We start from the raw sequence: 17,043 nt of genomic DNA, 5'->3' as shown, positions 1-17,043 counted from the left end.
TGTGCATGAGTGCCTGTGTCTCCGTGGATACACATGACTGGCGTGTCACCGTGCATCTCTGTGTGTGTACCCTTGTGCTGGGGTGAGGCCCCAGCCCCCTACACCTCTTAGGCAGTGGGTTCCACAGGAAGTGAGGGGTGGGGAGAGTGCCAAGGCTCCTCCCCACATCCCCAGTCTGCTACCCCACCTCCTCAAGATGCCTGCATGCACGGGGGCGGGGTGTTGCCGAGTGGAGGCGGCAGAGCTCCCTCTTCTAAAACGCTGTCCCGTGCTGCGCTGACATCCGTGCCTCAGCCCACCGCAGGGGCGTGGAGGCGCCAGGCAGGCAATTGAGGAAGAGGAAGTTAGGGCACAGTTGGGTCACCCTGCGGTTTACCCCGGGCTCTGGCCCACAGATGCTCCCCCGGGGCAGCTCATAGCCCTAGCCAAGAGTCGTGGGGGCTGCGGGAGCTAGGACACGAGCTGGGGCACCCAAAGCAGTGAGGACCAGGCTCCATCTGGTGAGTGACCACCCCTGGGGAGCGTGGGACGGACGGATGAGCAGGGGGCAGAGCAGCTGTGCGGCCGGCGGTGGGAGGCGGGCCTCGGGGGCAACAGACAGGCCATCTTCAATTTCTCTCCACCTTCTCGTCAGCCCGCTTCCTGAGTGGGTTGGGGAGGCTGTCTGACTTGAGTCTTTGCTCTGCAAATGTCTGTGGTTTTAAGAAGTCAACTCAGCGGGCTGGGGTCCGTGATCAGCAATAGAGTGAGACAGAAGGATGGCCCCCTTGTAGCCAAAGTCTGCTCGGGGGACAAGGAACGGGGGATAAATTGGGAGATGGGATTGTTAGGCTCCCTGAGGCAAAGTCAGTCAAAGATGCTTTTGTTCTTAAACTAGAGACGTGGGGTGAGAAGGGAGGTTATGTCTGTGCTGTGCTTAGTCGCCCAGTCGTGTCCGACTCTTTGCAAGCCCACAGACCCGCCAGGCTCCTCTTTGCAAGCCCGCCAGGCTCCTCTGTCCATAGAATTCTCCAGTCAAGCATACTGGAGTGGGTTGCCATTTCCTCCTGCAGAAGATCTTCCTGACCCAGGGATCAAACCCACATCTCCTGCATTGACAGATGGACTGTTTTACCACTGAGCCACCCTGGAAGCCCGAGTGAGGTCTCGGACCTCCCTGAAACATAATCCGGAGAGTGGCGTTGGGGGAGTCTGACTCTCAGAACAAACTCCCACTGATGACTGATGTCCGAGCTCCAGTCCTGAGGACATGCTCATCCTAGTCTTCCAAGGTCATCAAAGAAGGAGGACCCACCACCCAGGCAGCCCTCCTGGTTGGAGCCCTCCACTTGGGGAGGCGCCCCGGGTCCCACCTTGGCCCTCCAGGGGGAGCCTTCACACCCAGCTGCCTGGGGTGGGGTGAGGTTGGGTAGAAAGGATGTGGTTTCTGAAAGGGCACACCCGTGCCTGCTGCTTCCTCCCCAGTGCCAACACGGCCATCAGGGTCTGGGAAGGTGGCCCAGAAATAGCCAGGAGGGGGGTGGATTTAGAGTGGAACAGTGGAGCCAGGGAGGATGGAGCTAGTGGGGTTAGGCTAGGGGCACATCGGAAAAGGCCGCACTCAGAGAGCAGAGGCTCCTCGGAGATTTCCACTGGCCAGGTCACCCGCGGGTCTAAGGAAAAGCTTGACAACCACTAGCAGCCAAGGGAGCACTTCCCCCACTACCAGCCACCTTGAGCTCCCCGGCCACTGGTGTGAGTGAGTCCATCTGGGAGGACTTCTTGGCAGAGGCAGGCTTTTCACTGGACCTTGAAGCACCAGTGGAATATCGACCACAAACCCATCAGTGTATCTGGTCTGGGACACTGCCCCCACCCCACCCCCCCAAGCCCCAACACAGCCAGACACCTGCCAGCGCTCAGTCCTGCTGTGGATGGAAGGGTGGCTGGGTGGGTTCAGAGCCCCGCTCCCCAGTGTCTGCGTGGCTGTAGGCAAGTGCCCTCCTCACTGCTCTGGCTTTGTCTGTGCTCCTCCATAGAAGGGTTGTTGTGGATCTTGCACGTGAGAGCATGGCTCAGTGCCCAGCATACAGTAGGCACTCTGAAACACTGTCCACCTTGCCCATTCTCTCGTATTTTGTCCCTGTCCCACAGCCTGGCTATCCTGAGCAATCTCCACTCATGCCACATGTGTGCATCTGTAGAAACGCTATGAGTCACATCTAGAAAGAGGGACTAGTCATGGGTATCAATCTCCATCAAGCATGCAGGGAGTAGTCTGTTATACAGAGTGAAGTAAGTCAGAAAGAGGAAAACAAATATCACATATTAAGGCAGCCAGTTAAGGCAATCAAACCAGTCAATCCTAAAGGAAATCAACCCTGAATATTCACTGGAAGGACTGATTATGAAGCTAAAGCTCCAATACTTTGGCCACTTGATGCCAAGAGCTGACTCACTGGAAAAGACCCCAATGCTGGGAAAGATTGAGGGCAGGAGGAGAAGGGGACAACAGAAGGTGAGATGATTGGATGGCATCATCAACTCAATGGACATGAGTTTGAGCAAGTTCCGGGAGTTGGCAAAGGACAGGGAACCTGGTGTGCTGCAGTCCATGGGGCCTCAGAGAGTGGACATGACTTATTGACTGAACAGCAACATATTAACACATGTATATATATATTCTAGAAAATGGTACTGATGAACCTATTTGCAGGGCAGTAATAGAGACACAGACGTAGAGAACAGGCTTGTGGACACAGGGGGAGAAGGAGAAGTTGGGACAAATTCAGAGAGTGGCGTTGACATATACACAGTTGTTGTTGTTAAGTTGCTAAGTTGTGTCCGACTCTTTTGTGACTCTGTGGACTGTGGCCCCCAGGCTTCTCTGTCCAAGGGATTTCCCTGGCGAGAATATTGGAGTGAATTGCCATTTCCTGACTCAGGGCTCTTCCTGACCCAGGAATCAAAATCGGCAGGCAGATCCTTTATGACTGAGCCACCAGGGAAGCCCAACATGTGTCAGTACCAGGTGTAAAATAGCTAGCTAGTGGAGCGCTGCTATATAGCACAGGGAGCTCCGTTCAGTGCTCTGTGATGACCTAGAGGGGTGGGATGAGGGGGTGGGAGGGAGGCTCAAGAGTGACGGCATATATGGATCCCCTCATATACATATGGAAGAGGACTGGAGCCAGGACTTGGGGACCATTTGGTGACTCTAGACGTGGCTCAAGCCCACGGGGAATCCAGGACAACATGCTGATTTCAGCTTTAATGAGGGGATGGATATGACTTGGGAAGAAGCTGTGTTTAAGATGTTTGTCACTTACCCTCTTTGTGTCTTAGTTTCCTCATCTGAACAACGGGAATGCTGGAAGCATCAATAGCATCATGCCACCATAGGATGATTGTGACGAGTAAAAGAATTATTGATGTAAAACCTTTGGAGTGGTGGCTGGCACGACATAAGCGCTTGTTAAATGTTAGCTTGTGTTGCTATTACTTCATTCCTGGCCTTTGGGCTGGCATGACCCACACACATGGCCTTCCAGTTGGCACTCCTTCTCAATGCCCATCAGCTTACCTAACCCTACACCAGCTGGCTGGTTCTTCCAGCTTCAGTCAATCTCTGCTGGGCTCACTAATGGATTCATGGGACACGCTATCATGGAGATGTCTCTGGAATCTGCCCTTTCTAGGAGTCAGGGCACCATTGTGTCAAGAGTGGGTACCATCAACAAGATGGCAGTCACCATCAATAAAATGGTAAAAGACCTCACTAAGATGGCAGAGATCCTCACCAAGACGGTAGATGCCCTCACCAACATGGAGGCTATCCCCACCAAGATGGTGGCTACATCCATCAAGATGGAACACATTCCATACCCTTCATCTCCATCCAGACTCTCCACTAGCTCTTTCTATTATCTTTTAACACCTAGAACCAGAAGGCCACCCTTTGGCAGGCCAAAGGGCTATTTACAACATTAACTTGAGACATTCAAGGTCACTTGGCCCTGTGCCTCCAATGACTAGCCCCCATCACACAAATCAACCCAGCCTTCCTCCTCCCTGACAACATCACAATCAGCCCAACAGCTCAATATTTAACTGTGGACTGCTATGTTTATGATCTGGGGTTGGTTGAATCCACAGATGCAGAGAGCCAACTGTGGGGATTGAACACTGGAGGATTATAGTATTCATGGCAGGTCTTGGAACCAACCCCATGCAGATATAGAGGGATGGCTGTACATCATAACTTCCTACTAAGTAGGTATACCTGATCCTGTCTGTGGAGGGAATTCCTGAAAATGTCCCTTCCCTGTGACATTTTGCACCAGACCAAGCCATCCCTGTGCCATATTCTACCTTGCTTTCCTTTGCAGTATCTGTATCTTCTGTGGGTTTTTTGCTATTGTCTATTTTTCTTCTACTTTTAGTTCATGAGATCCTATTCTCTGATGTGCCTCAACTTTTGATTGAATGCCAGATATTGTTTATAAAAAACTGTAGATGTTGCTGGTTGTTCTTCATGGTGCTATTTCCTTCCAGAGAGGTTTTAGTTTTGCTTCTGGCAGATAGTGAAAGTAAAGGCAGGTGTTATGTGCATGTTCAGTTGCTCAGTCGTATCTGATTCTTTGCAACCCAACGGACTATAGCCCACCAGGCTCCTCTGTCCGTGGGATTTCCCAGGTAAGAATACTGGAGTGGGTTGCCATTTCCTCCTCCAGGGGATCTTCCTGACCCAGGGATCAAACCCATGTCTCTTGCGTCTCCTTCACTGGCAGGTGGATTCTTTACCACTACACCATCTGGGAAGCCCCCAAAGGCAGGTGACTTCAGTCTAATCAGAAATTAAGCTGAGTTGAAGCTGGATTTTAGTCTGGGTGAAGGTTGATCTGTTTCTGGTCGCTCCCTGCTCCTAGAATGAAGTTTTTGGTGACCCCATCTTTGTGATCCTTGACTTTCAGGGTCTATTTCTCCAGCCCCAGAAGATTGCCAGAAGCTACATTCAGCTTCTCAGCTTCTCTCTGGTCTGCTTTGCACTGAAGAATTGCATTCAAATCAACAACCTGCTTGCGAGGGGGGAAAAAAAAAAACCAAAACACTGCATCATGTCTACTCACCTTTCTAGGATTCTGACCTCTCAAATTCTGTTTTGACAACACCTTCAAACTGAGGGTATTTTTTTCCTTCTGATTTTATCCAGCTTTTTCTTTTTTTTTAAGTAGCCTGCAATAAGGTAGTCTGCCGTCACTAGAAATAGTTATCCCTGTTGTATTTTTTCTAAGTATTTTCAATTATTTATTCATTTATTTTTGGCTGTGTTCCGTCTTCGCTGCTGCATGCAAGCTTTTCTCTGGTTGCAGCTAGCGGGGGCTGCTCTTTGTTGCGGTACATGGACTTCTCATTGCAGCAGCTTCTCTCACTGACGAGCATGCAGGCTTCAACAGTTGTGGCTCCTGGGCTCCAGAGCACAGGTTCAGTAGTTGTGGTTCACAGGCTTAGCTGTTCCACAACAGGTGGGATCTTTGTGGACCAGGGATCGAACCTGTGTCTCCTGCATTGGTAGGCGGATTCTAAACCACTAACCCACCAAGGAAGTCCTTCCTGTTGTATTTTTAACATAAGACTTTTATCAAGCCTCCATTTCTAACTCTGCTCAGCTCACCATGTGTCTCTGTTTCTGGGCTCCTGGGTCCCTGCCTTTGTTGCCACCAGTTTGATGAAAGCCCCTCCTCACTTCTTACTGCCTTTGATTTCCCTGAAGTTCTCGTATCTGCTCTCTACCCAAAGGTCTGAAAGATCCAAGAGGCACTTGCAGTCTGTCCAGGGAAAGTGATGGGAGATGAGGAATTAAAACCTGGAGCACAGCAGAGGAGGTAATTTTTCAAAATCTCCTTGGGCTTTCCTCTGGATTTCTGTGCGTGCGTCTAGCTGTTTGTGTATAACTGTTCTCAGTCACTCAGTCCTGTTTGACTCTTTGCAACCTCATAGACTGTAGCCCGCCAGGCTTCCCTGTCCATGGGATTCTCCGGCAAGAATACTGGAGTGGGTTGCCATTTCCTATTCCAGGGGATCTTCCCGACCCCGGGATCAAACTCCTGTCTCTTGCATCTCCTACAATGGCAGGTGGATTCTCTACCAGTGAGCCGTCTGTTAACATGTGTCTGACTACTTACGTGTGTGTGTTTGCCATTGTCTGCAGGTGCTGGAGAGTGTGTTGGGTAGTGTTGGTGTATCGAGTATGGTGGGGTATCTTTTGAGTTTTTTTTTTTTGATGTGGAGCATGTGAATTTATAAAGTCTTTATTGAGTTTGCTATTAATACAATACTGCTTGCTTTATATTTTGGTTTTTTGGCCATGAGGCATGTGGGATCTTAGTTTCCCAGCGAGGAATCAAACCCTCACCCCTTACACTGGAAGGCAAAGTCTTAACCACTGGACTACCAGTGTGTTAAGTCTGTAGAGTGTATTTTTATGTATTTTTGTGGTTGAAGATTCAGGTGTCACCTACTCAATGGGATAGTGGAAGTGATGAGGGAGGTGCAGATGGGGGTCACCAAGGCCAGTGGGGAGAACAAGAAGTGGCCAAGGAGAGAGCCCCGAGTACACAGAGTTTAAAGGTCAGGCAGGAAAAGGAAGAGGAGCCAAGTCAAGAAGGGAGACTGAGAAGGAGCAGACAGAGAAGCAAGAGGCCTGTGAGGGATGGATTTCAGGAAGACGGTGGTCAGAGCTGTCCCGTAAATGTGAGACTGAAAAGTGCCTGTTATAGATTTAGCCCCAGAGAGAGCTAGAAGACTGAAAGGGATGGAAATAAGACTTCGTGGGGTGGGGGCAGGGGGCGGGTGGAGTCAAGTAGGTGTGTGTCGGTAAAGACAGAAGTGTGGATGACCCTTTGAAAAGAGAGGGTGGAGGCTGAGAGGTCCCTGAAGAGAGAAGAGACAGCCAGGAATTTTTCAGACATTAGTGAAAATGCCACCACCAGGGGGCAGCACTTGTATGACCAGGCGCTGGCTGGCATCCACACAGATGCACGTACAGATAAAACCATAGACTTATAGACACGAGGAAACCCCGGGCTGATACCAAGCTCTCCCCCAAATACTGGGAGCAGATCTCCCCGAGTCCCAGGTGAGTCATGTAGATCCCATCCCACAGATATGGGCATTCACACAAACACATACAGAGGATCACAGACATTTTAAAAACCACATAGACAGTATTATTCAGCCATTAAAAAAAAAAAAACAATATTTTGCCTGTTGCAACAACATGGATAGACTTTAAAGGCATTATGCTAATGAAATAAATAAGTTAAGAGAAATGCAAATGCTATGTGATCTCGTTTATATGTGGAACTTAAAAACAAACAAACAATGACAACCAAACTCATAGAAAAAGAGATCAGATTTGTAATTACCAGAGACAGGGGGTGGAGTGGGGAAATTGGGTGAAGTTGGTCAAAAGGTTCCAACTTCCAGTTATAAGATAAGTAAATCTTGGGTGTAATGTACATGATGGCTATAGTTAACACTGCTATATGGTGTATTTGTTCCCCTGGTGGCTCAGTCAGTAAAGAATTCACCTGCAATGCAGGAGATGCAAGACGTGGCTTTGATCCCTGGGTTGGCAAGATCCCCTGGAAAAGGAAATGGCTACCCACTGCAGTATTCATGCCTGGGAAATCCCATGGACAGAGGAGCCTAGTGTGCTACAGTCCATGGGGTTCCAAGAGTTGGACACGACTTAGCAACTAAACCAGCCACCAAACAAGAGTAAATCCTACAAGTTCTCATCAGAACAACAACAAAAAAACATATTTTTTTCTTTTCTTGGTATCTATATGGGTTGATGACTTCCTTGGTGGCTCAGATTGTAAAAGCGTCTGCCTATAATGCGGCAGACCCGGGTTCAATCCCTGGGTTGGGAAGATCCCCTGGAGAAGGAAATGGCAACCCACTCCAGTACTCTTGCCTGGAAAATCCCATGGATGGGGGAGCCTGGTAGACTACAGTCCGTGGAGTTGCAGAGTCAGACACGACTGAGTGACTTCACTTTTTATGGGTTGGTGGATGCTAACTAAGTTTACTGCACTAATCATTTCACAATATATGTTAAGTTATTATGATGTAAATCTTAAACTTACACAGTGATGTCAGTCAATTGACACCTCAATGAAACTGGGGGGGAAACATTTATATAAACACCCCTATATAAACACACCCCCATAGACAAGTTGACACTCAAGATTTAAAAACACACTATGTGCTGACACACAAAAGGAATTTATGTTCACACTCACTGAGTTGTGTCCAACTCTCTGTAACCCCATGGACTGCAGCACACCAGGCTTCTCTGTCCATAGGATTTCCCAGGCAGGAATACCATATCGGGTTGCTATTTCCTCCTCCAGGAGATCTTCTGGACCCAGGGATGGAACCCAAATCTCTTCACCTCCTGCATTGCAGGCAGATTCTTTACCACTGTATCACCTGGGAAGCTGACCCACAGATGCACTGTCAAAAGCACGGTGTGTGCATGCTAAGTCGATTCAGTTGGGTCCAGCCCTTTGTGACCCCCTGGACTGTAGCCCACCAGGCTCCTCTGTCTATGGAATTCTCCAGGAAAGAATACTGGAGTGGTATCCCCTTTTCCAGGGGATCTTCCTGACCCAAGGATCAAACCCAGGTCCCCTGCATGGCAGGCAGATTCTTGAACATCTGAGCCACCAGGGAAGCCCTCAAAAGCAGAGACAATGACAAACACTCACACACAAACACTCAGACATTCATGCATGCCCAAGCCCACCCACCTCAGGACCAATCTACACTTGTCTCCTGAGAACCCCCTCATTGCTCTCTCTGCTCCTCCTGGGAATGTCTTGTATTAATACAGCGAGGGTGAGAGGCCTGGAGGGCAAGGGAGGTGTGGGGTGGTGCTAAGTACTTGGCCTCCCCCAAGGCTGCCGTCCTGCCTCCCCCGTCCCCCCCGCCCCAGTCCCAAGCTGCCATCAGCTGATGTGTCTGGCAGCCCCTGCAGACAGTCTCCGCCCCTCTTGCTGGCAGCCCTGTCCTGGCAGGGCTTCCCGGCCGAGCGCCTTCTTCATCCTGCCGTTAACTCACACACTCGCACGCACGCACGGCCCCCATGGCCAGCTCGGCGCTCAACCATTCCTGGCCGGCTCTCTCCAAGTTCTGGCTGAAGCGATGGGCCTTTAAAAGAGGTAAGGGGGCATGCAGTGAGTAGTGGGCACCGGCCACCCAGCCTCCCGGGACAGCCTGCTGCCCACCATCCCATGCCAAGCCTTTTCTCAGCCCAGGGTACAGACCCTGCCTGAGTCAGCCCCGGAGGATCTCTGCTTCCCCAGGGCCCCAGTGGAACATCACAGACTTGTGGGGTCCCTCTTGTCTCAGAGATGTCTCCCCAGGCTCTGCCAGGAGGTTGTCTGGGAAGGTAAATCTGTGGACGGACAATTCGCCCTAGACCGGGGGCAGCCTGGTGGCTTCCTGGGGGTTCCTGATGCTACTTGTTCCCTGGGTGGGTGCAGGACAGAGGTTCAGGGAGGCAGCGAGAGGAAGGTCTGAGACATCCAGAGATTCGAGTACACACGCCCTGGAATACACACACACATACACATTGGCTGGTAGCCCCACCACACTGGGGCCCAGGACCTCAGTTTACCTTTCTGGGAGCTGGGGAATCATATCCCCCCCTCAAGGTCTGGGTGAATTGTTTTTGCAAAAAGGCACTTCTTAAATCTCAGCAGGAGTTTGGTCCTAGAAGATAGCCAGATAGTGCCCGAGGCCACGGGGCACAGGGGGATTGTGTGATAGGAACTCCCCCTACCCCTTGCCTAAGCTGGGTACTTGTTGATGCGTGAGTTTCCGTGCAGGAGACGAGCCAAGGAGAAGACCCATTCGCTTCTCCATGACATACGCTCTGGTTGAGGACCTATAGTGTGCCAGGCACTGTGCTGGCAGAGACAGGGCTAGCAGGGGACCTGGAGGCTGTGGCCGGGGAGGGAGAGGGTGGCCTGGGGACTGGGATGCAATAGAATGGTCATAGTGGTAGAAATTGCAGCCGGTTGTTGAGCCCTTGTGAAGCTGGACTCAGAAAGAAGGCGTGATGAACTCAAGGTCACATAGCAAGTATATGCTGAAAGAGCCAGGTTTTGAAACACGTTATGTTCCAAAGCCACCTCTGGGGTTGCTCTGGGCAGTGAAGGAAGCTACCAGTGTGAGTTGTGTGGAGGGCTTGCAGAGGGTTTTTAAATCCACCAGTGGATGGCAATGCTAGAGAATTAGGGTATCAGTCACGGATCACCAAGATGCCCACATCCTTATGAAGGTCTAGCCACTCCTGGCCACCCAGCCCACCCTGTCTCCCTGCCCCGGGCAGGTTGAAGTTATGATTTATAGGCTGGCAGGTGGGGGAGTGAGCTGTGGGAACCAGTGGTAACTCTTAAACCCTTTTATGGCCGGGGCTGCAAGGGTTGCTGGTGTAAGAGGCTGCCTAGAACCTGAATCCAAGCTGATAGGCGGCTCCTTAGAGAGAAGCTTGGGGGTGGGGAGCAGAGAGGGACTCCCTAACCATGTCCTACCAGTCTTTAGCCTTTCTGTGCCCTCCTCTTAAGCTCTGTAACTGGCTGTCTGGGCACCAGATGGGACCTCCTGGGAAAATAATGGAGTAGATGTGGGGAGACAGACAAGGCTAGGGAAGGGGGGTTGGGATTTGCAGCAGGGCAGAGTCCCACTGGCCCTTCCCCTCAGCTGCTCAGTTACTTATTTTGGCCACACTTTTCCACTCTTTCCCTAGTATATGATAAGCGTGTACGTCGTGAGTGCATTCTTTGTCTCAACTTGGTTTCCTTCTTGCCTGGCTTCTCTGCCACAATCCTGCCTCCTTCCATCTAGAGCTCTCCCCACCCTCGTCCCCTAGGAATACCATCTCCAGAATACAGAGGAATCACTGTCACTTGCCATTGCCACATGACTTATCCCAACTATCCATCCATCCATCCATCTAACCACCCACTTTTTTATCTGTCCAACCAGTCAGGTAGCCAACTATCCATTCATGCCTCCATGTGTCCATGTTTTCATCCATCCATCCATCTAACCATCTACCCATTCATCTACCCAACCAGAGAGACAGCCAACTATCTATCCATGCATTCTTGTATCTATGCATCTATCCACCCATCCATCCAAAGAACCATCCAACTAGTTATCCATCTAAACATCTACTCATTCATCCATCCAACCAGCCAGCCAGTCAACCATTCACCCATGCATCTACACATTCCTCCCTCCCTCTAACCACCCATTCATCCATGTAGGTAACCATCCACCCATCTAAACATCCATTCATCCAACCATATAGCCAGACAACTTTCCCTTCAGCCAGCCAGCCAACCAACTAGCCAACTATCCAACAACCATCTATCCAACAATTCATCCATCCACCCTTCCATCCAACCATTTATCCACCCATCTATCCATTCATCAGCTCACCACAGAATAGCCCTATGGTTAGGAGCCCTTGCTTTGGAGTAAGAAATACCTGGCTTCCCATCTCAACTCTGCCTCTTGACAGCCTGGTGTGACCTTGGACAAGTCAGTACACCTCTCTGAGCCTCAGTTTCTCCTTCCATAATGTGGGGACTCAGAGAGTTGTTGTTAAGATAGAAGAATGGAAAGAACATGACAGGCTTAGCATGAAGCAAGACATATTGGAACTGATCAAGAGACTTGGGGGATGTAAAAGTGGGTTGGATACAAAACTTGCCCCCATGGACCTCAGAGTGGGAGTCAGAAAACCTTTTTTGTAAAGGACCAGGGAGTAAATACCTTCAGCTTTGTAGGTCATATGGTCTCTGATGCAACTGCCGGACACTGTCGTTGTAGCGTGATGACAGCCATAGACAACAGGGTACATGAATGGGTGTGGCTGTGTGCTACTAAAATTTTATTTACAAAATCAGGTGTTGAGCCAGATTTGGCCTGTGAAACTGCTGGTCCAGAAGTGAACAAGTAGTCCAATTAAAGTGCAACCAGAAGGAGAAAAGGGGTGTGTGTGTGTGTGTTCAGTCCCTCAGTCGTGTCTGACTCTTTGCAACTTCACCAACTGTAGCCCTCCAGGCTCCTCTGTCCATGGGATTCTCCAGGCTAGAATCCTGGAGTGGGTTGCCATGCCCTCCTCTAGGGGATCTTCCCAACCCAGAGATTGAACCTGAGTCTCTTATGTCTTGTGTGTTGGCCCAGGGGTTCTTAGCCACTAGCAAACCAATCCAAAGTCCTCTGGCTAAGACCGTCTGCAGAGGATCAGAGGGACCCGTTGGTTGCCAGGCAGGAAGAGTGGGAAAGGGTGGTGGGAACCGCACAGAGGTACGTAGGAGAATGGTGAGTTAGGAGCTCAGGCATTTTGGGGGAGTTGAGCGGGTAGACTGCAAAGTGTTCAAATGTCCTTGTAAGGGGACTGGAGTCTATGGGGTGGGGACCAGACGAAGGAGAGTGACTCTGAAATGTCGTGCCAAGAAGACACATCTTCTACTGGGATGGAAGAAGGCAACTGTCGTTGGCAATGGTTTGTGCAGGAAAATCCCAACAAGAGTTGCAATTGTAGGGACTTCCCTGATGGTCCAATGGTTAAGGACTCTGTGCTCTCAATGCCAAGGGCATGAATTTGATCCCTACTTGGGGAACTAGGATCCTGCATGCCTGGATAGCACAACCAAAAAAAAAAAAAAAAACTTGTGGTTGTGTAGAGAGAACATTGTTGTTGTGTTTAGTCGCTAAGTTTTATCCAACTCTTTGTGACCCCATGGACTGTAACTACCAGTCTCCTCTGTCCATGGAATTCTCCAGGCATCTTGCCTGGAGTGGGTTGCCATTTCCTTCTCCAGGGGATCTTCCTGACCCAGGGATTGAACCCAGGTCTCCTGAATTGGCAGGCGGATTGTTTAATGCTGAGCCAGCTGGGAAACCCAGAGAGAGCATAATGGAAGCTGATATTAAGATCGTATCGGAGGCAAAACAAAAGGAGGATGGAGGGACTGCCCTGGTGGTCTAGAGGTTAAGACTGTGCTCCCAATGATGGGGATCTGGGTTCAATCCCTAGTCAGGAAACTAGATCCTACTTGCTGCATCTGAGAGTATGTGTGCCACAAGTAAGATCTGGCACAGCCAAATAAATAAATAAAGCTAAATAAATGGAAATTTTTTTAAAAGAAAAGAAAAAGAGGACCGAGTGGAGAAATATTGTGGGGGGGGTGAAGTTGACAGGGCTTGGTATCCTGAGGGGTTGGGAGGAGGCGAGGCCCGAGTTCGGGTTTCTGGTGGGGGTCACTGGGGAGACACTGCAGTCACACTGATACACAGACCCTGAAGGAGAAAGGAAGACAAGGAGCTTGGTCTTGACAGCTTGAGGTTAGAGTGCAGGTGGGACTATCAGGCCGTGGTGACCAGAGGCCACTGAAGACAAAGTCTGGAGCTTGAGGAAGCCTGTCACCAGAACCAAGGCTCAGAGTGTGACATCAGACTCAGGGCTCAGCGTGTGCCTGGGGTCAGTGCGTGATGGGGATTGGGGTACAGCTTGAAGCTCTAGGACAGGAACTCAGTCCATGGCACCAGCACTGGGACTCAGTCTATGACACCCCAAGCGGGGCTTGGTGTATGACACCAGGACCGAGGTTCAGTCCATGACACTGGGACAGGGACTCAGTCTGTGACCCAAAGATTGAGGCTCAACCTGTGATGCGGAGATCAGAACGGACTCTGCCATCAGGGTCAGGCTCGGCCTGCTCCTGGATCAGAAATGACGTGAAGTGACAATTGCTTCAGTCGTGTCCAACTCTTTGTGACCCCATGAACTATAGCCCGCCAGGCTCCTCTGTTCATGGGATTCTCCAGGCGAGAATAGTTACTGAGGTGGGTTACCATGCCCTCCTCCAGGGATCGAACCCACATCTCTTACATCTCCTGCATTGGCAGGCAGATTCTTTACCATCTGAGCCACGAGGGAAGCCACACCCCCTGGGTCAGAAGCATCCATCCAAAGAATCAACTCAGCCCTGGCTTTTCTACCTTTGGCCTTTGGGTCCCAGACCTGCAGGGTCACAGATGCAAGGATGCAGTTCAAGCCTCCATGAAGCCCCCATCCAGGAAAGCAGGCACACCCAGCAGCCTGTCCTGAGACCCCCTAGGATCTTGGTCAAGGGATGGAGCTACCTCTCGGGGAGTCTCCTCCTCCTTTTTCAAGCTGCCATCAGCCTCCAAGACTCGCCCCCACATCTGGCTTTTCTCGTCCTTCACAGCCTGCTTGTTTTGTTCCAACATCTCCTGAGTCAGAGAAGCTGCCTCGTGGGAGATGCAGGGCTGAATGAGAGCAGCAGAACAGAGGCCCTCACCCAACCTGGGAGAGTAGCTAGGAGAGCAGTGGTGGTTTCTAGAATATACCATGATGGGAATTCCCTAGTGGTCCAGTGGTTAGGACTTGGTGTTTCCACTTTCACTGCTGGGCCAGGTTCGTTCCCTGGTTGGGGAACCACGATCCCACAAGCCATGCGGCATGGCCAAGGAAAAAAGGAAGTGTTGTGAACGATCACCACAATCAATTTTAGAAGGTTTGCATCACCCCCAAAAGAAGTCTGTATCCTTTATTCATCACCCCAAAGTTCCCCATTTCTCCCCAGCTTTGCATGCTGTGTGCGTGCCCGCTAAGTCGCTCAGTCGTGTCTGACTCTTTGCAATCCCATGGACTGTAGCCCGCCAGGCTCCTCTGTCCATGGGATTTCCCAGGCAAGAATACTGGAGTGGACTGCCATTCCCTCCTCCAGGGCATCTTCCTGACCCAGGGATTGAACCCATGTCTCCTGCCCTGGCAGGTGGGTTCTTTACCACTAGTAACACCTGGGAAGCCTCTCTCCAGCCTTAGACAACCACTAACCTACTTTCTGCCCTTATAGATTCACCTGTTCTAGACATTTCATACAAATGGAAACCACTAACATGGGATATTTTGTGACTGACTTCTGCGACATCACATGACATCTGTCTTCAAGGTTCATTCCTGGTATAATAAGTTTCAAAATGCCATTCCCTTTTTTATTCTTCTTTTATTTATTTATTTGTTTGTTTATTTTGGCCACACCATGCGGTTTGTGGAATCCTAGTTCCCTGACCAGGGACTGAATTCGGTCCCTCGGCTGTTGAAGCACTGAGTTCTAACTATTGGACCTCCAGGGAATTCCCAGAACTCTCCCAATTCCTTATTGTGACTGAAAAACATCCTACTGTATGGATGGACCACATCTCGTGTATCCATTCTTCCGTTTATGGACATTTGGATTGTTTCCACCAATTTTTGGTTGCCCTGGATTTTTGTTGCTGCTCGAAGGCTTTCTCTAGTTGCAGCAAGTGGGGGCTACGCTGTAGTTGAGGTGCACAGGTTTCTCATTGCTGTGGCTTCTCTTGTTGTGGATCACAGGCTGCAGGGTGTGTGGGCTTCGGTAGTTCTGCATCTCATGGGCTTTGTTGCCCTGCGGCGCGTGGGATCTTCCCACACCAGGGACCAAGCTCGTGTCCCCTGCACTGGCAGGCGGACTCAACCACTGGACCACCTGGGAGGTCCTATGCTTAAGTTTTTTTTTTTAATTAATTTATTTTTTATTGAAGGATAATTGCTTTACAGAATTTTGCTGTTTTCTGTCAAACCTCAACATGAATCAGCCACAGGTACACATATATCCCCTCCCTTTTGAACCTCCCTCCCATCTCCTTCCCCATCCCACCCTCTAGAGTAGTTAATACAGAGCCCCTGTTTGAGTTTTCTGAGCCATACTATGCTTAAGTTTTTGAAAAACTGCCGGAATGCTTTCCAAACTCCTTGAGTTTTTCACACCCATGTAATAGCTTTTCATTCATCTATTTATGGAATGCGTTTATTCCTGTCTTGGCTGTTTTCTGCTGTTCTTGCTACTTCCCAGTAATTTTACATTCATAATTTTATACTCTTTTTCTTAAAAAAAAAAAATAAGCCCTCCAAATTATACAAGTGTCATTCCCCCCAAAACGTAGGGCAGTGTTTGTACATACACAGCTGGGAAGAGAAGGAAGGTAAGTGGGTACAGACAGCTCATCCTACTTTGGGATAGAAAAAGACAGCATCATCCCTTCCCATCTTCTGGCCACAGTGGTTATAGGTGGAGTGGACACCCCACTGGTACCCTTTGGAGGGAGAAAGCATGGTACTGTGGGAGGTTTTGTTTTATTTATTTGTTTATTTCCTTGGCTGTGCCAGGTCTTACTTGTGGCACACGGAATCTTTTAATTGTGGCATGTGGGATCTAGTTCCCCAACCAGGGATCAAACCCAGGTTCCCTGCACTGAGAGCACGGAGTCTTAGCCGCTGGACCACCAGGGAAGTCCCATACTGTTCATTATCACTTGACTCAGCAGCGTAAACCAGGACTGTCCCCAGCAAGCCAGGACATGGGGTCACCCAGCCACAGAGGACCTGAGCTAAGGAGTGGAGGAGGCCCTAACTGGCACTGTCCAAGGGCCCCGCTGTCCCACTCCCCGCCCCCCGCCCAGCCCCTCTGGGCTCTTACTGGCTCTCACTGCAAACGTGCTGGTCTGTCTCTCCGAGTACCACCTCCACTGGTCTCTCCCTGCCTCCACCTTCACCCAGCTCCTCTATTGTCACCTCCACACACACTTCTCTCAGCTCCCCAGTTTCAACAGGACCTGGAATGTCAGGGCAGGGGGCGTGGAGGAGTGAAAGGAATCCAGGGGTCAAGATAACGCAATGCAGTGAAGTGCAGGGCAATGCCCAGGACAGAGGCACCATGGAAGGAGGGTGGATGGACATTTCCGGAGTGAGTAGGATGAGGTCTTCAGGCGGGTGGCCCTGGAACAGGAACGGGATGCTCTTAGGCAGTGGGTCCTGCCTAAGGGGCAGGGACAAGGCACAGAGGAGGATCCTGGTGGACATCAGTGGTTGAGCCAAGACGTTTGACCTTCTTCCTCCAGGTGGTGGGGCACCTCCATGGGGATTCG

The 17,043-nt window shown here is 50.4% G+C and overlaps 1 protein-coding gene across 3 annotated transcripts in view; it reads left to right on the top strand.

Annotated features, from left to right (window-relative positions):
* Window positions 1-252: 252 nt before the first annotated feature.
* The window catches only part of ARHGEF18 (Rho/Rac guanine nucleotide exchange factor 18), a 92,621-nt gene continuing 75,830 nt past the window's right edge, over window positions 253-17,043 (top strand). Inside the window, exons 1-2 of one of the 3 annotated variants that reach the window (XM_043466506.1) lie at window positions 253-500; window positions 5,779-5,864. Coding sequence is in view for 1 of the 3 variants with exons in the window: in XM_043466505.1 (XP_043322440.1) it covers window positions 9,134-9,209 (76 nt within the window). In the remaining 2 variants the exon portion in view is untranslated. Of the gene's footprint in view, window positions 501-5,752; window positions 5,865-9,093; window positions 9,210-17,043 lie in introns of those variants that run through there. The other 2 variants (XM_043466507.1, XM_043466505.1) reach the window with 2 other exon arrangements.

The sequence above is a fragment of the Cervus canadensis genome, chromosome 4, assembly GCF_019320065.1.
Source record: "Cervus canadensis isolate Bull #8, Minnesota chromosome 4, ASM1932006v1, whole genome shotgun sequence".
Classification (NCBI taxonomy): domain Eukaryota; kingdom Metazoa; phylum Chordata; class Mammalia; order Artiodactyla; family Cervidae; genus Cervus; species Cervus canadensis.
Note: the sequence above shows the minus strand (reverse complement) of the source record. Positions and strands in the feature narration are given on the sequence as shown.